Source organism: Pan troglodytes, chromosome 3 (genome assembly GCF_028858775.2).
Source record: "Pan troglodytes isolate AG18354 chromosome 3, NHGRI_mPanTro3-v2.0_pri, whole genome shotgun sequence".
Classification (NCBI taxonomy): Eukaryota; Metazoa; Chordata; class Mammalia; order Primates; family Hominidae; genus Pan; species Pan troglodytes.
The window spans coordinates 6,702,143-6,726,029 of NC_072401.2; the positions used below are offsets into that span (position 1 = coordinate 6,702,143).

At 53.2% G+C, this 23,887-nt stretch overlaps 1 protein-coding gene and 1 long non-coding RNA gene across 10 annotated transcripts in view; one reads left to right on the forward strand and one right to left on the reverse strand.

The window, feature by feature from the left end:
- The window catches only part of PPP2R2C (protein phosphatase 2 regulatory subunit Bgamma), a 244,304-nt gene that overhangs the window by 55,322 nt on the left and 165,095 nt on the right, over positions 1-23,887 (reverse strand). For 3 of the 9 annotated variants that reach the window (XM_016951256.4, XM_016951255.4, XM_016951257.4), the window contains 2 exons: positions 4,328-4,425; positions 1,743-1,908 (listed from right to left, as the gene is read on the reverse strand). In XM_016951256.4, the coding sequence (XP_016806745.1) occupies positions 1,743-1,908; positions 4,328-4,425 (264 nt within the window). Of the gene's footprint in view, positions 1-1,742; positions 1,909-4,327; positions 4,431-4,596; positions 5,232-23,887 lie in introns of those variants that run through there. The other 6 variants (XM_016951254.4, XM_063809344.1, XM_063809345.1 and 3 more) reach the window with 6 other exon arrangements.
- On the forward strand, positions 5,272-7,726 carry LOC107974172 (uncharacterized). Its single transcript, XR_001716726.3, has 2 exons — positions 5,272-6,678; positions 6,993-7,726. It is a non-coding gene; the product is annotated as an uncharacterized LOC107974172 (long non-coding RNA).

Below are 23,887 nucleotides of genomic sequence, written 5' to 3' on the forward strand. Positions count from 1 at the left end.
GCTGGTCTCAAACTTCTGGGCTCAAGTAATCCATCCATCTCAGCCTCCCAAAGTGCTGAGATTACAGGCATGAGCCACCGCATGTGGCTGACACGTCCTTCTTAAATATTTTCAAAAGGAGCAGGTGCATGGGGACAGGACGAGGCTCCTGTCCCCCAGGGCCTGCCCTTCGGGAGGATCTCTCATGCTCTGCTGGCCCAGGTGACAGATTTGCTGGGCAGGGCCCCTTAGGGGACACAGATCCTGCCTTTGAGGTGCATGGCGGGAGAACACCATCAGGACAGCAGGTGCCCAGAGAGGGGGTGAACCGGAGTTAAGAGGAGCCAGGGTGTCACAGGAGGGATGCCTGGCTCAGTGGAGAGGTCAGAAAAGGCGGGCACCCAGCAAGGCTTATGGGATGAGGAGGGAGTTGGCGAGGTACAGGGCGAGGATAGCCTTCAGGCACAGGCGGGCTGGCAGGAGCTGAGCGTAGCCATGTTCGGGAGAGCCTTGGAGGCCCCGCTGAGGAGCGTGGACGTCCTCGGGGAAGGCGTGGGGACAGCACCTCGAAGCCTGGCTGGTGCTTGTGCAGCGGTTACTGTTCTCAGGGGGTTGAGTGGGCACCATTTCACGGACCCCAGAAGAGAGATGTGTCCACCCTGCTGGGGCTCAGGAAAGCAAGGCCACTGCCCAAGGGAGGCAGGGCAGGGACAGAATCCAGGTGTGTCCTGGCTGGGCACAGTGGCTCATGCCTGTAATCCCAGCACTTTGGGAGGCTGAGGCAGGCGGATCACCCGAGGTCAGGAGTTCGAGATCCACCTGGCCAACATGTAGTGAAACCCCGTCTCTACTAAAAAATACAAAAATTAGCTGGGCATGGTGGTGGACGCCTGTAATTCCAGCTACTCGGGAGGCTGAGGCAGAAAAATTGCTTGAACCTGGGAGGCGGAGGTTGCCGTGAGCAGAGATCGCGCCACTCTACCCCAGCCTGGGTGACAGAGCAAGACTCTTGTCTCTCAAAAAAAGAAAAAAAAGAATTCAGGTGTGTCCTACCGGACCCCAGGCTGCCTGGGTCAGCAGGGGGCCCAGGTGAAGGAGGATGGGCAGGGGGCGTGCGTGGGGGACCCAGGCCCATGGTGAGCCAAGCAGGACAGCCCCAGCCACTCTCTCAGAGTGGAGCCTGGGAAGCAGGCGTCAGGCCGAGAGCCTCCGGTGCCTGAGGGGTACATGCTCCTCCCTGAGGCAAGAGGATTAAGAGGCCGGCCAGGGTCCTAAACCAAGGCTCCTCCCACTGCCCCGCAAGGCCGCGGTGACAGCCCCAGTCTAGGGGTCTGGATTCGGCGTGGGGAGGAGGGGTTCACTTTGTGTCAAGTGTCCTCTGTGTCTGCGACCTGCATCCTTGTCCATCACACTCCCTCACCCCAAAGCAAAGGCCTACAAAGATGGCTCGGATGGCTCTATTCACAGCAGGGGGCAGCCGTGTGTCTGGCCACGGGGAGCTTCTGAGAGGGTCTGGCATACTCACTCATGGGATTTACATGCTGCTCAAAAATGGGGGCAGCCCTGTGTCCAGCCACAGGGAGCGTCTGAGGGGGTCTGGCATACTCACTCATGGGATTTACATGCTGCTCAAAAAGGATATTATTTTCTAGGCGTTCTGAAGACATAGAAAAATGCTCACAATATAAGTGAAATACAAACCAGCATTTGGTAGAAACATCTACCGCCTGTGCCCATGCAAGCAAGGCTGGGCAGCACCTCACCGTTGGTGGACAGGAGTGAGTGGGCGGCGTTCTGCTGTGGGAGCCACTTGATCTTGTTGATCTTCTCCTCTATCTCCAGGCTCTTGAGATAGTCAAACTCCGGCTCGTGGCTCTGGAAAGTGCTGTACACGTCGTATTCGCCCTGGCTGTGGGGCGCATTTTTACTCTGCAGGGAAACCCGGAGAAGGGGCCTGAGCACCGTGACCTGCAGGGCAACGGCTAGGACCTCCGGGGACCCAGCAGGGCCGGCCGTGGGACCAAGTGCCGAGCCGTGCCAGGGATCCAATTCGAGGGTCAAATGAAACTCTCTGCAGGTTAACCGGCCCATGACTTGCAGTGTGCCAGGGACAAGCCCCGCTCCTGTGCGGTCCCATGAAACACGCACACCCGAGCCGGCTAACTTGCTAATGCGAATGTTCCCCAGCGCCTGCTACATGCTGGACACCCCACTAAGTCCTCCCCGCACCATCGCATCCTACCCTCCAGGCCTCCTCTGCTTGAGCACCACGACTCTCCCCATTTCACAGACCAGCAAACAGAGACTCAGAGGGGAAGTGATTTCCCAGAGCCGTGAGGTCACTCTCCGGCGAGCACCCCTCTGCCGAGGCCTGCCTGACGCCAAGGCTGAGGCTCTGGCCACCCTCGTGTCTTGGGCCCTGACTTGCTCCTGGATTCCACGTGTCCAACTCAGGCCTGACTTGAGGAATAAATGAATTTGGGAGCAGACTTTAACACTGGGACAGAATGTCTGGCAATGTCAGACCTGGATTGGAATCTGTCCCCGGCTTTCCTCAGCAGTGCTTGGCCTGGTTTAGGCAGCAGAGCTCCTTCCAATAAAGACCCTTCACCGTGGAGCTCCCAGCATAGTCAGGTGGTGAGTCCACTGTGTGCGCCAGGGACCACGTTCCCAGGAGAGAGTTTAACTCATATGACAACACGAAACCCTAACCAGGGAGAAACGGAGACATTCAACCCAGAACAATTTCAAGATTTCCTGGTAATTTTTTTAAGTATCTATATTTCTATCCCTGTCTTGCTTTTGAAAAGCTTAAAAGTTCTCCAATATTTTTGCCTCTAATTCACTTCGCTTCCCGTGAGCACTCGCTATGACAAAGGTCAGTGGTACTAGAAAGAAGAAAACACTAAAGGAGAAAAATTCAAAATGAAGAAAATTGCATCAACCAATCCAATCTCTTTCTGCAGCTTGGCAAAAAGAAGGCCGAGCTTCGCAGGGCCTGGTGGGACACCTGGTGCCTCTGGTGAATCCCACAGGTGCTGGCCAGTGCTGTGTTTGAGGAACTGATTTGCAGCTAGGATGTGCCCCTTGGCAACTATTTTAACCCTCTGCACTCCGGGCTCCTCCTCTGTAAAATGAGGGGAGTAGCCGCACTGCACTACACCCACAGGGTCACCGTGAGGAGGGTTATGTGAGCCACCAAGATAAAGTCAGACTCAAGGATCCTCAGTTCGTGGGCCATGCTCAGGAGTGAATCGGGGGAAAGATGATTCCGCAGGTCCTCTTTTCACCCCCGCTTCCTCCCCTCCCTCCTACCTCCCCTTCTCCACCTTCTCTTCTCCTCCTCCCCTCCCCTCCCCTGCCTCTCCTGCTCCATCCCCTCCTCCCTCCTCCTTGGTGTCCTCGATGTCTTCTGCATCTTAATTCCAGGCATAGTCCATGTTTGCTGGGGGAGACGCCCCTCTCTGAGGCCGGGTGGTGTGTGACGTTGCTGGCCACTGTCCTGGCGTCGGGCAGCCGGGTCTGCTGTTCACTAGCTGGGTGGCTTCTCTGAGTTTCCGCATCTGTCACAGGGGTGTGGATCTGGCCCTCGGAGGTGACCAGTGCAGAGTAAACGAGAAGCAACTCCAGAATACTTAGCAAGTGTTCTCAGTAAATGGGCTTTTGTCCCGAGGCTCTTTCAGTGTTCCAGAAACGTGGTCCTGGGCAGGTTGTCCAGGCCACTGCTGTCTTACCCAGAGTTCTGCTGGACAACAAGCCCCCGGGGGTGGGGGTGAGGACAGGGGTGAGGACAAGGGCCCAGGCCTGAGCAAAAACCACCTAGCTCAGTGTGAGGGCTGTGACAGCTGGGCAAGAGTGGAGTCCTCCCGCTCCCCAGTCTGGCCAGGACAACGCAGGTCACCCAGGCAGAGGAAGGTTTCACTGAAGGCACAAGCTGGGGCAGCAGCTGCCTGTGCCGCATCCTGACCATTCATCCAGGGTCTAGGACAGAGCATGGGATGCAGGCAGCTCTCCGCAAACATCGGCTGAGGGCAGGGGGCTCAGAACCTGGCTTTGCCAGCCCACTCAGTGCACTCCCCCTACCACCACCCGCCACTCCCACCTCGGCATTCCAAAGCATCTCATTCCCACCCCTGGAATCCATGCCCCTGGGAGATGTGATCCAGGCAAGACACCCCACACCTCCTGTCAGTTAAAAGCCCTCTTGTGGGTTGGAGTATAGTCCCCTACCACCTCTCACCGCATCACCCCTTATCCCCCTTATCCTTATCCCCTCCCACCATGCCCGCCTCCCACCTGACTCTGCTCCCCACCCCTCCCACCTCCCACCAGACCCAGGGCTTCGCACCTCTGGTTCCCGCTGGAAGATGACGACCCGGCCGCCCTTGTCACCTGTGGCCAGCAGCTCTCCCGTGTGGTTGAACTCAACGGTAGAGATGATGTCAGCTGGGAGGGGAACAGCAAGACGGGAAGGGGTGGCTGTCAGAACCCGCCTCTCCCGGGTGCTCAACAGTGCCACAGCAATGGCGAGCTCCCCGCTCCCTGAGGCCCCACAGCCCTGGGCAGGAGGCAGCAGGGAGCCTGAGGGGTCAGGAGCATCGGCGAGGGGCCACCAACCTGTCCCCTCCTGCCCTCCTCTTCCCTCTGCACTGGCTGCGGGGCAGAGATCTCGGGACTTGGCACAGGCCTGGGGCGACCGCAGTGGCTGGCAGACTTTATAGTAACTGGACACTCTATGGGACTCACGGTGGTATCTGAAGCCACCTGGATGTGGCCTCATCCTCCTGTCTTGAATCTCCCACCCCCACCCCTGCCACCCAGGCCCCCATGCTCCAGCAACCTGGGTCAGGGAAGCCCTTCCCAATATCTCCATAGATAAGCGCAAGGCAACCCTCTGCTAGGGGCCCACTCAGGGCTTCCCACACAGTAGGACAGAGGTGAATTACCCCCTCTCCTTCAGACTCCTGCTCTGTGGCCCCACCTCCAGGCAGGCCTCTGGGATCGCTCTCTAATCTCTGCTCGCAGAAGCGAAGCTCAGCCCTGCCTGCCCTGACCCTCCCTGCACTTCATCCCAACCATGTTTCTTCAGGTCACTCAGGAACCTCTCCTTATGCAGTCACCCCCATATCTGGAGTCTTCAATGCCCAGGGCTGGCCTTCCTGGATGGGCAAGTGTTTGGAGAAAAAAGACAGCCCCATCTCCAGGCCTCACTTTTTGCATGTGGGAACTAGGGGAACACCCCTTCCATCACCAACATTCTCAGGTTCTACGAGTCACAGAGATGAATGGCCTGCACATTCTGGGTGGCCAGCCCTGGGAGTGGGGGACAGCAGGGGAGGACAAGGCCCTGGCCTGGAAGAGAAACCCCCGCTGGAGGACAGCTCACCAACCTGAAGCCTGAGGCCTGCTCCACCAACAAGTTTTACTGCAGCCCCAAAATGATTATTACTTTTAATTTGAAGTCATTCTTAATATTTGAAAAGTAGAAGATTTCCTACAAAAATCCACATTTCCAGTATGTCTTGGAAGATGGAAAGTTCTAGAATACCATCCCCATAGGCCCAAGCAGCAAAAGCTAGTAGGAGCCCGGGATGGCCTGCTGCTGTGAATGGGACCTCTGTCGTTCTTTGCTCTCCTGGCCTGGATTCTGTAGGCTCCAAAATCTGTGATACCACCTTTAGCAAAATGGATCTACTTTCAAACCAGCCACAGATCTGACCGTTGCTCCCTGTAGCCACAGAGAGGACGCTCCACCGGGTTCCCTGTCCCAGCCTCTGTTCTCCCTCTGGCGGCCAACGTGATGGCCAAACTCCTGAGCCAGTGCATCCCTGTGTCCCTCTATTCAAAACCCTTCATTGGTCACCATAACTGAATTCTGATCCCTCCTCAACCTCATCCTCTGCAGCTTCCCCAGTCTCAGGTGATGACAGCTCTATTGTTCACTTGCTCGGGCCCAAGCCTTGGAGTTTCTCGTTCTCTCTCTCTCTCTCTCTCTCACACACACACACACACACACACACCCCACATCCAATCCTGCCTGCTCAGCCTTCACAGCATATCGGGATGCCAGCCACTCTCCCACCTCTCACTGGATGACTGCCACAGCTCTTTCTCCCTGGCTATGACGTAGCCTCAACAGACTGGCAGCAGAGAGGCTGGTAACACTCAGGACTGATCCTGGCACTCCCCTGCTCAAAACCCTCCAGCGGCTCCCATTGTGTACTCAGAGAAAAGCACAGAGTGTTCTAAAAGCAGCCCCCACCTGCCGAGGCCCAGGTGGGCCGCATCTGGAGCCAAACCTTCACCCCTCCCATGGTGGGCCAGGTGACCTGTTCTCTGCCCCCCACCTTGATTCTGGGCTTGTCCCTGTGTTTTGCTTTGGCCTGCAGAACGGCAATTCGACAAGCCGCAAACAGAGATGCAAAGGGGCTTAGGTACTGGGGGTTGCCATCCACGCCTCTGGCGGTACCAGGAGCAGGACCCGCGTAGGCTGGCCCACTGGTCCCTGAGGGGGAGGAGGAAGAGTGGGTGCAGAAGAACCCCCCCAACCCCCGGCCAAGCCCAGCCTCCAGCAGGGCCCCACTGACCCACAGAGCACGGCAAGCCCAGCGAAGCCCAGACCACAGAATCGCAGATGCAAGATGATGAAAACATTTACTGTTGTATGCACGGGGTCTCGTGTTTTTAACTCAGCAAAAGGTACCTCCTCCCCTTCCCCAGCCTCATCTACTGCTCTCCACCTGCTTATTCCCCTCCAAACACCAGGCTCCTTGCCCTTTCCCAAAAGTCCTGGCCACCTTCTGTCCCAAGACCTGCTCTCTCGGCCTGCAGTGGCTTTCCCTGGGCACCAGCACAACTCCTTCCTATTCTTCCAATTCTGCCCCACTGCTGCCTTCCCGTGAGCACAGCTTGGACCACCTTGCTGAAACTGCTGTCTGCACCCCAGCACCCTCATACAGGACACCCTGACCATCCCTGCCCCAACCTAATCTGATGTTTTTCTTTCTGTAAAGGCTTTTATCATCTGTTGGCTCTCTTCCTGGCCAGAACGTAAACTTCACGAGGGCAGGAGTCTCAGGCTTAATTCACGGCTTCAAATGGTGCCTGTAGGCAGTAGCCAGGCCAGAGATATCTATCCAAGAAATGCCTTTTCTTTTTCCAGTCCGGGCCTTTTAGGACAGCTCCTGGCCTGCCCTGGCCTTCTGAGCCATGAGTCAATGCCAGCTTTGAGGCAACAGAAAAGAATGAGAGAGGGTGGTTAGAAGTGGGATGACGGGCTGGACATATGCATCCATCCTTCAAGACAGATGCACATGTCATTGAACTTAAAAAGACAAGATAAGAAAAGCAGCTCTGTGGGAACACGGAAACGCCCACCGGGCATGGAGTCAGAACAGGGTCAGGTCCCAGCTGTCCTGACATTGTCCCTCCGTGGGGCAGCCTGCCCTGGCCCAGGGACGCCCAGACACATCTGGGCAGAAGCCAGAACCACCCAGCCCAGCTGTGCTAGGGTCCCCGATGGGGCGCTGGTTCTTGCTATTTCATATTAAAACCCCCTGAGGGTGAAGGAACGGGATATAAAATTGGGTATAAAATGCTTGTAATGATCTACATCAGTGATTATAGCCGTGTGAAATAAGCAAAGAAACTGGGCAGTGGGGAAAAAAGCTGGAAGAGAATTCTCCAAAATGTGAACGGAGGGAGCTTTAGGGTAGCTGGAACAAAATAATATTTCCTCCTCTTTCAACTTGTCCATATTTTCTAGATTTTCTATAATGAAGTTACATCATTTTTAATAGCTGTATTGAGGTACAATCAATACATAAAACACTGCACATACTTAATGTATATAATTTGATGAGGGTGGGCATACACACAGTGTATATTATTTTTATGATGGGAACATAACAATGCTATTAAATTAAAATGCCAATATAACTATTGCTATCCCAAGTAAATGCAGTCCACAAATGCTGGGTGGTTACCAGGCAACACACACTAATGTCTGTGGGCAATTTACAATTTATATGTCATTTTCCTATCTGCTGCCTCCTTTAACCTCACGCCAGCCCCTGCGGGAGACACTACTGTGATTTCCATTTGCCAGCAGAGGAGATGGAGGCTCCCTCCATGAGAGACGACGCCATGAGCTCTTTGCAGACAGAAGTGCTGGTTGGAGTCTTGGCTCCAGTGCTTCAGCTGTGTGGTCTTGGGTAAGCCACACAACTTCTCTGAGCCTTGGTTTCATTATCTGTAGTGTGCTTATGGTGGAGCCTTCCCAGGATTAGAGGTTCAAGTGAGACAAGGAGGTGAGAGGGTCTGGGAGGGAGGAAGAGAAGACGAGGAGTCCAGGAATAATGAATCACCAAAATGTACTGGACAGAAACTAAAGCTCCCGGTCACCTGTGCTCCTGGCTGCCACAGAATTGACAGCCACAAGCTCTGCAATGTGGCGATGGATCTGGGCGCCCAACCTCACTGTGGATGGTCCCGCCTACCAGTCCCGCCAGTCGCTCCCTGCAAACATCTACAGAACCACCACCAGACCTCAGATCCCCTCTTGCCTGAGCACTGCTTCCTCTGGCCCATGAAGGAGCTAGTGGATGTTTAACGTCTACTCATTTTTATAGGTAAATGTCTTCAGGATTTGCCTTAGGAAAAGTTGCCTGTCTTGAATGCCAGAAATTCTCATCAGTAAGGCCATAAAATCGGTTGTTTTGGCAGCCACCTCTGTGAAGAAAGTCCATCTTCTCATCTTGGATTATCTGACATTTCCAGCTCCAATACCACCTCCTCCAGGAAGCCTTCCTGGATAGTCCCCTTTCCCCCTCCCCCAGTTAAGTGGTCTCTCCTACAACTGCAGGCTTTTATTTTATTTATTTATTTTTTTGAGACAGAGTCTCACTTTGTCACCCAGGATGGAGTGCAGCGGCGCAATCTTGGCCCACTGCAACCTGTACCTCCTAGGTTCAAGTGATTCTCGTGCCTCAGCCTCCCGAGTAGTTGGGATTACAGGCACCTGCCACCACACCCGGCTAATTTTTGTATTTTTAGTAGAGATGGGGTTTCACCATATTGGTCAGGTTGGTAAACTCCTGACCTCAAGTGATCTGCCCACCTCGACCTCCCAAAGTGCTGGGATTACAGGTGTGAGCCACCGCGCCCGGCCTACAAGTGCAGTCTTAATTAAGGCCATTGTGTGCCCTTCACAGGGTACTGACACTTCCTGCATGGTGCTGTCTGTGTCCACGTTGTCTCTAGCCTTGACCAGAGGAAACAGCGCCGCACTGTGGTTGACCACATTAACTCACATTTCTTAAGTGATTACTGTCCGCCAGGCCCTGCTCTAAATGCTTCCGGTAATAGCCTAGTAGCTCCTAGTGCGGCAACTCTCTCACAGTTAACTATAGACTATAAACCCTTGAAAAAACAACAACAAAATGACACTCTGAAGGCATCGGAGGGTGAGGCCGCAGCAGATGCTGCAGGCGGTCAGCAATTGGGAGGAACAGCCGGCGTTGGCTTTCCTGGTCTCATGGCTTTCACAGCCTGAGGACAAGTCCCAGCCTGTGTCATAGGGCTGCCAGAACTCAGACGGAAAGCCAGAGTCTCACTGGCTTGATAGAGCAGCAAACAGAGTCTGAGACACTCGCAGCAGCTGGAAAAATGTGGGAGTAAATCCTGGAATGAAGAGAGCCACCAAGACAGATCCCCATAGGGGGCAAATAAACTCTGCCCATGTCTTGGGCTGACCCCAAACCACACACACGCAGGACAGACTTCCAGCAGCTGCAACCCAGCCAGGGCTAGAAGAAGTGAACAGAGGCTCCTGCCACTGCCCACCACTCACGACTGCAGATGGTTTACAGTTGCTTTCAGCCAAGTTAACTGCTTGCAAATACAAAGCAAAACAAAAATGCTCTTTGGGGAGAAGTAACAAAAATCTAGAGTCGCTCTTATGCTATCATTCACAACACCCAGGATATCATCCAAAATTATATGAAGATATACAAAGAAATAGGAAAACCAGCCATACTTAATATAAAAGACAGTCAGTGGAAACTCAACTGAAATGTGCTGGCCGCTGCAATTAGCAAATAGAGATTTTTAAACTTGCTATGATAACTGTGTTAAAAGACGTAAAGAAAATTGGCTCATACTTCATGAAAGAATAAATCTCAGCAGAGAAATATAAACAATTTAAAAAAGAACTAAATGAAAATTCTATAACTTAAAAATACCATGTCTGAGACAGAAAAAAATCACACCTTAACAGAAATTGCTTAAAAGAAAGTCTGAGAAAATAGAAGAGTTAGTGAACTTGAAGATGATTTCAATAGAAATTACCCAGTCTGAAGAACAGAGAGAAAAAAAATTTTTTTAAAAAGGAAAAATCCTCAAAGACCTGTTGCATATCAAAAGGTTCAACACACATGTGATTGGAGTTGTAGAGGGAGGGGAGAGAGAAGATATACTAAAAAGTACACATAAAAAAATAATGACCGAAAAATTCCTCAATTTGGTAAAAGACATCAATTTACAAATTTAAGAAGCTTAGCTAACTCCAAGCAGGATAAGCACAAGGAAAATTACACCCAGGTACATCCTGGTCAAACTGCAAACTACTGGAAACTGAAATAATGAGAAAATGTTAAAGCAGCTAGAATAAAAACAACATATTACATTCAGAGACACCAGGACTCAGAGACTGCTGACTTGTCAGCATAAATAATGGCACCCAGAAGACTCTTTTAATGTGCCGAAAGAAAATGTTAAAACCTGGAAACCCAGAATTCTGAATTCAGTCGAAATATTTGTCAAGAATGAAGGGCAGGCCAGGCACAGTGGCTCACACCTGTAATCCCAGCACTTTGGGAGTCCAAGCCAGGTGGATCACCTGAGCTCAGGAGATCGAGACCAGCCTAGCCAACATGATGAAACCCTGTCTCTACTAAAAATACAAAAAAATTAGCCGGGCATGGTGGTGGGCGCCTGTAATCCCAGCTACCTGGGAGGCTGAGGCAGGAGAATTGCTTGAACCTGAGAGGTGGTGGAGGTTGCAATGAGCCAAGATTGCACCATTGCACTCCAGCCTGGGCGACAACAGTGAAAAAAAAAAAAAAAAAAAGAGTGAAGGGCAAAATAAAAAGACATTTCAGCTGAAGCTTTCCCAAGGACCAGCACTTTCATCTCAGAACAATCCCATCGACCAATTATCATTCTCTACTTAGAGACAAGGAAACTTGGTCAAACTTTCCCAAAGTCCCCTAAGTGGCAGGGCCTTTGCCATGTGCTCTTTTGGGCCATCCCTGTCCCCACACTGCAGGGCCTGGAGCTGCCACTGGCTGCAGCCTTGAGCTCAGGGCCCCAGATCAGCCACTGGGTGCAGTATTCCAAGTCACTCTGTGTGGGTGACAAGAAGCCCATGGAAACTCATGCTGTCCTTCCCCCCTGAGGTGCCTCCTCCCTTCCTGGGCAGCTCTAGGGCAACCCCCAAATGGAGAGGCACACAGGGGCCACCGGACAAGGAGGCCTCAGCCAGCCCCCTGGTGCTGGGCACAGCACAGGCCTACCAATGGGTGCCCAGAGAGGTGAGAGGTGGTATCCCTAGTGACCCGCCCAGTAACAGGTCCCTGCACGCCAGAGCCAGAGATGGGCAAAGATGGTATCGTGGGTTGAACTGCGTCCCACAAAAAGATGTTAAAATCCTAACCCCTGGTACCTATGAATGGGAACTTATTTGGAAATAGAGTCTTTGCAGATGATCAAGTTAAGGTGCGGTCATACTGGATTATGGTGGGCCCTAGATCTAAGGACTGGTATCCTGATAAGAAGTCCATATGAAGACACAGCACACACAGATACAGGGAGGAGGCCATGGGGAGACAGAGGCAGAGGCTGAAGGGAGGCATCAAGAATGAAGGGCAGGACGGGCATGGTGGCTCACACCTGTAATCCCAGCATTTTGGGGGGCCAAGCCGGGCCTCCCAATGCCTGGAAATGCCCGGAAATGCCAAGGATTGCCAGCCACCACTAGAAGCTGGTGGGGAGGCCTGGAACAGAGTCCTCCCTGGAGCCGTCAGAGGGAGCCCAGCCCTGCCAGCATCGTGATTGCAGACTTCTGGCCTCCAGAACTGTGAGAGAACAAATTTCGGTTGTTTTAAGCCACGCAGTTTGTAGCACTTTGTCACAGCTTCCCTAGGAAACTGACACAGAGCTGAGATGAGAGTGTGCAGGCTCCAGCCCCCGAGAACTGGGCTACCCCCAAGCCGGTGGCACTTGCTGGCTTTCTTCTCCATGTGCCACCTGGGGGAGACATCGCCCTTGGATCTTACAGATGCCCCCTGCAGCTTTCATCAAAGCCGTGGTAATCCAGTCCCAGCCCCACTACTTACCAGCTGTGTGCCCTCACCCAAATCTCTCGCCCTCTCTGAGCCCTGACTGCCTCATGGATACAATGGGAATTGACATCCCTGCCTGGCCATGGTTCTCCCAGGGTAAATGTGAAATTCAAACGATTCTGTGGACTAGGACGTTCCCTGGAAACTCTGGCCGAGGCCTGCAGACAGGAGATGAAGATGCTCGTCAGGGACTTCCTCCCCAGCACGTCGGGGGACTTGCTCCCCTCGTCCATCACCATAAGTGCTGCTGACACCATTAATGATCCATCAGGGCTCAGGGCAGAGAGGGGGCCTTAGGCAAGCCCAGCTCGAGCCTTCTGATGAGGTTGTTGCATTTAATTAGCATTGTCAGAGGTATCAGGGCTGCTAAGGATGGAGGTGGGCGAGGAAGGAGGGGTCCGCCTGCTGCCGAAGGGAAATGTCAGGGAGAGGAAGAGGCTCCTGCAGCCATTAGCACCTGGTATGGGCTTGGCGAGCGAATTTACCCAGCAGCCGGCTGACACTGGGATAAGGAGATGGGGAGCCCCCTCCTCACAGAGTCCAGGTCCGGCGGGGTGACGTGGCGCCTGTGGTTATCACAGTACACCTTCTGGGCACTTCCTGGGAGCCAGGCCCCAGCTTTAGCATTTTACACCTATTACTGAATCTTCTTAACAACTCCAAGAAGTTGTTGTGTGCTGTTATCATCCCCATTGCACAGATGAAGAAACTGAAGCACAGAGAAGACAACTTGCCAACAGCCGCTCAGCTAGTAAGGGCAGGGGAAAGATTGGATTCCAGCAGTCTGCCTCCTGAGTCCTTGAACTTGCCCCCCAGGCCTGGTTCTCCTCTCAGCGTTTATGGGGTCAGAGATGGGAGGCTGTGGAGTTGGTGAAGGAGAAAGCAGGTGCTGAGCAGACGCCCCACCCACGTCTGTGAAAGAGACCCTCAAAAGGCCCAAAATGATTCCTGCAGGTGGGAGACCCTAGCCTGAGACTCACAGCAAAAGGGTCTGGAGTTTGGGGTCTGATTCTGCCAGGGATGCAGCTTTTACCTCCACGTACTTCCAGGGGACAGGGAAGAGCTGCTTAGGACCACCTTAGGTCCTGAGTGCTGGCTGCCCAGAGGGGCGTGGAGAACACAGCAGAGGGAGGCTGGGGGTGCACACACTGTGCCTGGGGGATTAAGCAAAGCCACAGGATGCTACTGGCCACAGGACATACGGCGGGGTCTCCCTAGGTAAGGACTCTGCAGGAGACAGCTCTACAGGAAACTTCCAGAATGCCCTGTGAAGGACTCCTGACAGCTGTGAGCAGCTGTAATCACCCACCAAGCACACCCAGAGTGGGCACGGCCACCAGCAGGTAGAAGACGGCCCATCCCCAGGCTCCCTTCCCAGCCAACAAGAGCTGCCTGAAAAGGGCTGCAGCCAGGCCCCTCCCCATGTCACCCTCCAGCAGGGAGCACGCCAGGCGACGGGCGCATGGGAGGGGAAGCGCCAAGTCTGGGCAGAGTCAGACTGCTGCCGGGACTGGACGTCAGTACTGAGTGAGTGACGGAAGGCCGTTGGGCTCTCCAAGGGCGATCAGAAAGACGAAGACCTCATTCCGGGCCAGGGAACGGAATATCCCTGATGGGATTTTATGAGAGGGGTCTGAGAGCCGCAGGCCCACCGAGGTCACAGACCAGGCCTGCTCACCAGCCCTCTGCACTCACCTAGTCCTGGCTCATCATGAGTCCAGGCACCGCCCGGCAGTGATGATCACCTTATTACTGAATTCCACTCTCGCTGAAGAACCCCCACATTTCATCACCACCCCGCCTTCCAGCGGGCCTGGTGAGACGTTTCCTCCTGCAGCCTGAACTTGGTGGAGATGGGGCAGCTCCCAGGCCTGTGGTCAGAGTTTGGGTGGGGAGAGTGGGGACAGTGTGGCCAGGGCAAATGGGCCCTGAGCTGTGCTTTGGTCACTTGGCTGGAGGAAAATGTGAAGGGGCTGGTGGGAGTATTTTTGGGGGGTGTCAGGGAGTGTCTGTATGGGGTGGGTGCCAGCTGCCACCTGCCCACCCACGTAACCTGGACACCCAGGAACCCAGGATCTGCCTGTCAGGGCTCTGCCGCCCTGGCCTCTGGCAGGAGCCTGGGTCCCACCCCCACACACACCTTGGAAACAGTCCCTGTTCCACCTCATTGTGGCTGTGACCCTGGGCAAGCCACCTCCCCTCTCTGGACCTCCCCCTCCTCCCTACTGTGTAGAGGACACAAGCAGATGAGGGAGGAGGCTGGGACGAGCCATGGCAGGCACTGTGCAGGGAACTCGCCCTTATTGCCACATTGAATCCTCTGCACACCCGCTGGGCCTCGCCAGGCAAGTCCTGGACTTAATATCACCTCCCCTGAGCTTGGTTTATAAAAAGAAAAGCACACCGTAACAGCAGAGCCGGCGGATGATGAGTTACATAAACATTTAAACTGGGCACAGTATTGATTTGTCTTAAAGGCCATGGAAAAAGGATTCCATGATCCCGGCCTCCACCCCAAGAGCACCAGGTGAAACGGGAAGCTGAAACCTCCAAGTGTGGTCCCAAGACGTGCCTGTGACTGGTGGTCAGCCTGCCAGAGCCGAGGACACCAGGAACATGTGGCCGACACAGTGACCCTTGGGGGAGCGGCAGCAGGGGAAGCCCTGGGTGGGGCTGGAGGCCTGGAGGTGCCATGGCTATGCCCTTTGCATCAGTGATCCCCCGGAACTGCCACTGTGTGGAAAGGGGGAAAGACCTGCGTTTGAATCCCACCCTGACCAGCTGTGTGACCTTGGGCAAAGCCCTTCACACCTCTCTGAGTCGATCTGTCCATCTCTGAGACAGATACAGGAACACACACCCTCCGAGGTGCCAGGTTTACTGGCTCATCCCCTAGCTTGTGACCGACACACAGGAAATACACTTAGTCATTCAATTAGTCATTCAAAAGAATATTAATGAATGGCGAGTTCTTGTTTAACAGGTACAGAGTCTCTGTCTGGGATGATGAGAAAGTCCCAGAAATGGATGGTGGTGACAGGTGCACAGCAACGTAAATATACTTAATGACATTGAATTGTACATTTAAAAATGGTTCAGATGGTAAATTCTGTGTCATGTATATTCTACCACAATAGAAAATTTAATTAAAAAGCATTAACTGAGCACCTACCCTCTCCTCAGCACTGTTGCATACACTGGAAATTCAGCAGTGCACACTCCCCAGAGAAAGCCCACTCTCTAATGGGAGAGACAGCCAATAAGCAAATTTTCATGTCAATAAATAGCTCTTGGAGGGAGATATAAGGGCTAAGATGAAAACTATAGTATGGTAAATGGGATGGGAGGGGTGGGAGGGGCTGTTTTAGCTGGGGAGGCCAGGGAAGACTTCCTGGAGGAGACGCATTTGAGCAGAGACCTGAAGGATGCGAGAGAGGGAGCCTCACAGATATCAGGTGACCAGCACGAGCAAAGGCCCTGAGGCAGGGTGAGTTTGATCTGTTGCAGGCCAGCAAGGAGGCCAGTGTGCGTGTGAGAGGGATGGGGCAGGACATGAGCTCAGAGAGGTGGGCCGGGCCGGGGTCCTGCACCCAGCAGGCCAGGAGAGGCCTGAGGATTTTATTCTGCATGAGCTGGGAAGCCACGGTCTGACTTAGGTTCAATGACCACCCCATCCTTCTGTCTTTCTAGCATGGACGAGCTCTTTCAGGGGTGGGCGTAGACCCTTCTGTGCCCAGCCCATGCCTCACACATGGGTGACTCTGGGGCTTGTTAAGTAAGTGCCAGAGGAAGCAGACCCTCACTGGGCAGGCAGCGAATGAAAGGAACCTCTCCTTCATCCCACCCCTCATCTGCCTTATATGGCTTCTCTCTTGGGCCTCGCTCCAGGTCTATGAGGAAAGGCGTTGCATCATGATGATTTTGTTGTTCCTATTTTAGCATTTCTAAAGTTGAGATACAATATACATAACATGAAATTCACCACTTTTAAGTGTACACTTGATTGGATTTTAACAGATTCACAGAGTTCTAGAACCATCACCACAGTCTAATGCCAGAACATTCCCACCGCCCCAAAAAGAAACTCAGAACATTCCCACCGCCCCAAAAAGAAACCCCACATCCGTCGGCAGCCATTCCCTATCCCCTCCTCTCCCCAGCCCCCGGAAATCACTGATCTACTTCCTGTCTCTATGGATTTTGCCTACTCTGGATATTTTGCATAAATAGAATCATACAGCACGTGGCCTTTGGGGTCTGCCTGGCTTCTTCCACTTCGCAGAATGTTTTCAAGGTTCATCCATGTTGTGAAACAGATCAGTACATCATTACTTTTCCAGGCTGAAATAATAATTCCATTTTAATCACGATGTCTTTTAAGACTGGTCCCTTTCTCTTCCAGCAGAAACCCAGTCCCCAGAAGAGAGCGAGAAGGGACTCATGAGCCTACGAATGCCCCCATGGCCCCGGCCTCCAACCCGTGTCTGCACCCAGCTCTGCTACTGCAAGAGCCAGAGCCAGCATGGAAGGCCACTGCCCCTCCCATGGGCAGTGCACAAGAGACAGGGATCGGGGAGGCCAGGGGCTGTGGCTGCCAGTTTCTCCCTGGCCAAGCCAGGTGGGGCCCGCCCGATGGAGTGTCTGCCAGCCTGGCTGGCACAGAGGCAGATGGGCCTGGGGGAGGGTAGACGGGGTAGTTGTGGATTTGTCTGTGGTCAGCAGGATCCGGTCAAGCTGCTGGGTTTGACTCTAGCCAGGCTGGACTGTGCTCAGAGCCGGGATGACACCCAGCCTGGCTTCAGCACGACCAACCCTCCATTGGATCCCCATGGACCTTCAAAGGCAACCAGGCAGCCTGAGGCCAGCAGCTGGCCTTGGGACAGGGTCAAGGTGAGGGAGACCGAGAGAAGATCACATGCTCCCTGCCTTCCTTCTTGCAACACAGGCTCCGGAAAGCCCCACCCCCAGTCACCTGGGCTTCTCTCCTAAAGATGAAGCTTGCCAAGGCTCTGGCCAGACGGACAGGACCAGAATTGCTGGGGCCTAGAATCTGCATTCTGACAGCTTCTCCTGTGGTGTGCCAAGGTTTGAGAACCACTGGTAAAGGGGAGACTGGTAAAGCACCTCAGTGGGGCTGCCTGATTCTCAGTAAGTTACAAACAGTCTCTGAGCCTCAGTTTCCTAATCTCTAAAATGGGTTTCATATTCAAGGTTGATGGTGAAGATTCAATGAGGCAACAAAGACAGAAGTGTCTGGCACCAAGAAACTGCTAGAAATTGTTGCTATAATTATTGCTACTATGTACCCAAAGCAAATCACAGAACTATGTGGACATTGAAGGAAAGATTAATCAATGACAGAGAGAGGGAAAGGGTTTGAGATGTGGTAAATTGCAGCTGGGGGACCTGGTTCGACTGTCTCCTGTCCTGCTTATGTGAGTCAGAGAGACTCTAAGTCTCAGTTTTCCCATTTGCAAAATGGCAATAAGAGTCACCCCTGCCGCAGGGCTCTGCAAACTGTGATGTGCCGTTCCCATCCCAGGATGGGGGGCATGGAGGCCTGACACACTGATGCGGACCGATCACTTGAGTCTCAGCCGGGCCAGATGGCCTGGCTGGCTTCTGTGCTCCCAGCACCTGGGGTCCCACAGGCCCTATCCTCTCTGCTGGGGCTACAGCCAGCTTTTTAGACCCCAGCCGGCAGGCGGGCGATGGGGGCCAAACTGGCCTGGTGACAAGAACACCTCTCAGGTCCCATCACATCAGCGTGTCCATCAGCCCCCTTCCCAGGCCTATCTGCTCCAGGGCAGGGGTCAGGCTCTAAGCTGCTTTGTCTCTGGCCATAATTCCCTGAGCTGGGTGCTGGGGTCACAGTTGGCAGAGCCAGCAGCCCCCCTCCGCCCACCTCCCTGCCTCTGCCCTGGCCTGGCCATGGTCACCTCTCACCTGCGAGCCTGCAGCTGCCTCCTCTCTGGGTTTCCTGTCTTCATCTTGACCCCATCCACCCAGCAGCCAGAAGGACTTTTCTAAAATGAAAACCTCATCCGATGGCCCTCCCTAAAACCTTCCATGGCTCCCCACTGCCCTTTGAATAAAGGCCCCATCTGCCTGGCTCACCCTCTCGCTCTCCACTCCTAACACTGCCCCTTCCCTGTGGCCAGCCTGGACATTCTTCATTTCCCCAAAGGAGGCCATTTATTTATCTGACAAGTATTAACTGAGGACCTACTAAGTGCCAGAGCTTATGCCAGGCAACGGGAATTCAGAAATGGACCCCGCGGGCATGTCCAGGCCCTCCCAGACCAGTCTGACCAATGAGGGTTGGGTATGCAGCAAGGACCACCCGGTGTCCAGGGTAAGGCTGGTTTCCACCTCCCTTTCCTCCCTCCTTGTGGAGAGGCTCCGTGTCTCAGTCTCTGGAGGACAGTCTGCTAGAGGGTGACAGTCCACCCCTGTGAAGGTGTGGGGTAGGGTGTGGGCAGAGGCGGGACCCCCCACAGCAGGGGCTGAGCAGCAGGTCCAGCCTCTGTTGGTGTGGGAGCTGCTGTGGTATGCCAAGGGCGCGGACCCGCCAGTCGTACAGAGTGGTCAGCTCTGGCTGTGCGCTGGCCCCGTGACTGCTGGCAGCTCAGCCTCCAGAGGCTCGCTTTCCTCCCCTGTGAAATGGGCAGACCCTCCTGATTGAGCTGTGGCTGATCTCCTGAGGACCCTCTTTACTGGCAAGGAGCATCCTGGTAGCCCCCCGGCTGCAGGCCTTGCTCCCCAGCTGGTGTGAGTCCCAGCCTCCCCCAGGCCCCCTCTCTGCAGGGCATTAAGGCTTATGGGCCCCCTGCAGGCACAGATGTTCTGCTTGAGCCACCAGGCAGCAAACAAGGAAGTAGCTTTGGAGATGTTCCTGTCCTGGTTACACGCCGGCCACCCCAGTGGGACCTGGGTCACCGGGGAACTCACACAGGAGCATTACACACAGTGTGTGCGAACCCTCGCGGCAGCCCTGGCAGGTGCGTGGCATGCTGCCAGCTTCCACATGGGGAAACCACAACTCCCGAGGGTTGAACTTGTACTCCACCCAGGAGCAGGCTGCTTCTCTGTGCCTGGTGGACTCCAGGGCCTGTGCTCTTGATGCCATGAAGTGCAGATCAGGCCAGCCCCTGGTCCTTCCACTGTGGGACAGCCATGCACCTGAGCCATGAGAGTGACGGAGCTGCAGTCAGGCCATGCCTTGTACCTTGTGGCCTGTACCCCTAAGCCCACCACACCCCTCTCAGCTGGGATCAGTGCACCCATTATAAAGATGAGCAAACAGAGGCACATTCAGCAGGGCTGACGGAGATAGGCAGGTCTGGAGCCCTCCCTAACCCGGCTGCTGCCCGTGGGTTATCGGGCTCCTTTCCTCCAGTTTTTCCTGGAGACACCAACTCCCAGCCTGGGCACATTGTCCAGCTGCTGCCATGAGGAGGACAATGGCAATGGCCAGGGTCGTGGGCACCCCTCACACTTGCGTGTCACACTCAAAACTATTCACAAGCATTTCATACCCATGATCTCATTTAAGGGTGTTGATGATGCCTTAAGGGGTGGACATTATTCTCCCCCCTTCCAGATAAGGAACCTGAGGCTCCAGGAGGCAGAGCTAGGGGTTTGCCAGTGCAGTTAACAATCAGGTCTTCGGGTTGGGGCTGGGAGAGGGTAGAGAGAGGCCCTGATTTGCGGCATTTGCCAAGTCCGTGGCATGAATACTCAAGCCAGGGCTGATTTCCATGCTACCCACAGTTTAACAACTGGCTCAAAAAATTCCTAAAAATGTAACTATTGACTCCTGCGCACTGATGCGAGCCTACTCAAGCCAGGGCTGATTTCCATGCTACCCACAGTTTAACAACTGGCTCAAAAAATTCCTAAAAATGTAACTATTGACTCCCGCGCACTGATGCGAGCCAGCTCTGGCTCACTCTGGGCCAAGTGAGCCACCTAAGTGCACACTGGCAGGAATCCTTCAATCCCAGTGTTCAACCTCAGAGCTTGGACTCCTCATACAGCCACACGGGCACCCCTGTAAGAGAAGCGTGGCCCTTCCAAAGCCCACGTCCCAGTCGGCAGGACCCTCATCCTGCACAAAGCCCCTACCCATGCCATCCCGCACAGCAGAGACCAGGACAGGGAGCTGGCTCCGATGACAGCCAGGCCCCCAGGCACCCCTGCTGCTTCTCACCACCAACCAAAAATCACCCCAGGCCAGGGGGAGGCCTCGGCCTCGGGGCCTGGCTTGATAAACAGAATATTGTCGCCTGGGAAGAAACATCCGGAGGGATGCTCCCTGCGCTGCGGGGGTCTCCCGGCCAAGGTGCAGGGTGAGGGAACAGAGGCGGCCCTGGGGGTCCCTCACTGACCTCTTTGGGACAGGATAAACAGAAGTTGGACAAGAGGCCTCATGCAAGAGCCCCTCCCCTCCAGTCTGCCCCTCTGGGAGGGACATCTGGTCCCGCAGCTTCAGAGGACCCCACGTGCCCAGCCTGCTCTGTGCCAGCCTGTGGGGGAAGAGCAGGCCCTGGTCCTCCTCCCCCTCCTTTGCTCCCCCCTCCCCTCACAGAAGCGTAAGAAGTCTCCGTCTTATCAGCACGTGTGGGCCAGTCTGGAGGTGAGGCTGGGCCCTATGCCTGGTGGTGCACGTGCAGTCCAGGACAGCCACAGCCTTCTGTGGCCACGCCGCCAGCTCAGGCCATAGGGTCCTGCCTCCACTTCCTCACCAGCATGGCAGCTCCCAACTGAGATCCTGGGCTAGTGGGGACCTCAGCCATTCCCCCAACATTCACCAGTGTCCACTCTGTACCAGGTCCACAGTGGGGAGCCGTGGAGGTCAGTGTCCAGTTTCTGCCTTCATGGTGTCAACGGCTCAGAGGGAGACAGACAAGGAAACCAATATACTCATTTCAGCCTCACAAGTTCTTGGCTAGGGGTGTGTACCAGGAATGGTTGGAACCCACAGAGAGGGCAGTGCAGCCTGCCTAGAGGCTAAGGGCAAGTGCAGCTGCCAGACCTACCAGGGGCAAGGCTCACTTCCTCCTCAGTTACCTGGGAAAGTTACTCATCCTCTCCGAACCTCAGTTTCCTTATCCATAAAATGGGCTTAATATTCACACCTGCTTCAGAGGGTCCTAAGGATTAAATAAGCGAAAATATGTTCCTGTTAGAACAAGACCTAGAATAGCCAAAATGACTTTGCAATAAATAAATAAATAAAGGAACACAGTTGGAGGATTTACCCCGGCTGATATAAAGATACAGTGATACAGACAGTGTGGTCCTGGTAAAAGGACAGACATGTGGATCAATACAACTAAACAGAGAATCCAGAACTAGACCCACAAGTCTGTGGTGAACTTAGATTGTCACCAAAGGCACTCAGGTGATTCCATGAGGAAAGCACAGTCTTTCCAATAAATGACTAGGGGCAAAATGAATATCAACTCTTAGACCATCTGACAAACTGACATTGAAATGCATCATCTACCTAAACATAAAAGCTAAAACCATGAGCCTTCTAGGAGACATTATAGAAGAAACTCCTTGCAACTTTGATTTCTCAAGACACAAAAAGCATGAAAAACAACAAAAAATGGACAAACTGAACTTTATCAAAGCTTAAACCTTTGCTATGTGAAAGAAACTGTTATGAAAAGTAAATGGCAAGGCATGGAATGAGAGAAAATATTCGTAGTACATGTATCTAGTAAACCTCTTGTAGCCCGGATGTATAAAGACCTCTTACAGCTCAATAATATAAACACAAGCAACCTGATTTAAAATAGGCAAAAGATTTGGGCAGACACTTCCCAAACCAAAATACAAGAATGGTCAGGAAGCACATGGCAAGGGGCTTAACATCATCAGTCATCACAAGATGCAAATGCAAATCACAACGAGATACCAGTGTACACCCATCAGAGTGGCGAACATTAAAAAGACTAATAATACGGAGTTGGTGAAGAGGTGGAGCAAACAGCCCCTCACACACTGCTGGTGGAATGAAAAACGATAGAGCCCTGTGGGAAACAGCAAGGCAGTTTCTTAAAGCGTGAAAATAAGCACGTGTCTACCATGCGAACCAACCATCCTTGTAACCAAGAGTCATGAAAGCTCACAAACTCACAAAGGTGCATACGTACGTGTTCATAGCAGCTTTCTGCACAGTAGCTCAGAATTAGAAAAAACTCAAATATTCATCAGCAGGGGAAGGAATAAATAAATCATGGCATATTCACAGAACGGAATTCTCCTCAAAGAAAAAGGAACAAATCATTGACACACACAGCAACCAGGGGGAAGCTCAAAATACCCACATTGAGTGAAAGAAGCCAGACCAAAAAGTGCATGCATCTATGACTCCATTCATATGAAATTCTTGAAAGTGCAAACTATCCTACAGTGACCAAAGGCAAATCATTGGCTACCCAGGGTGCAGGGCAGAGACAGGAATGGACCATACAGAGAACAGGAAATGTTTTGCGGGTGAAGGCCATGCTCCAAATCTTAACTATGGGGGTGATTTCACAAACATATACATAGCTTGCCAATTCTAAGAATATGGAAGTCTACACTTTAAGGGGATGGCATTTGTTGTACTTAGTAAAGCTTTGAAAAGTCTTCGTTTGCAGTAAAAGGGAAAGAAAGAAAAGAGGGGAGAGGAAGTGCCAGCAGCCACCTGCTCTCATCTGAAACCCAGCAAGCTGCTAATTTAATCCCCTAAACGTAATCGAGTCCACCACCCAAGCAATCGCATTAAAGGAAACAGTCATTTGGTGCATTTTTCATCAACTAAGATCATTGATCAATCCACAAGTTCATCCATCCAGATTTGTCTAAGGTGGTCTGATCCACACTAGCTTTGGCATGAGAAATGAGTCGTGCCAGGCACAGGGTAGAATTCATTAACTGCATGCTGAATAAATTAACATTCACCTCACTCTCCCAGTGCACACAGCTTCCAGGGGCCAGCAGGAAGCCATAGCCAGCGTGGGCAGCCTGAGCTGACCCTAGGAGAGGCCCAAGGCTGCCCACCTCCATGGAAGAAGGCTTTTATAGGACATTCTCGGATGCTGAGAAAGGCAGAGTGAGGACCGTTTAGATGTGGCATTAGGGGTTCAGGTGAGCTAATGGGTAATTCAGCAGCCTGAAAATCAGTGGGCAGCCGACAGACAGTCAAATGCAGAATGTCCAGTCCAGCTGGACAAGGGAAGTCTGTGGCTGATTGAAACCACTGGGGGGCAGTTGAGCCAAAGATGGGGGTCTTTGATGGGAGGCTGAAGTCAAGCCAGCCATGGCTGCGTTTCCTGCTCTGTCTCCATGTTGGGTTCAGTTAGAGCTTTAATGATCCTGAGTCAATGCATGTGAATGCACTGAAGTCTCTTGGGGTTGAAATGTTTTCTCTTTTGTCTTCATCTTGAGTTTCACCCATCACCTAAATCAGCAGTTCTAAGACTGTGGTCTAAGTACCTCCAGGGGACCCC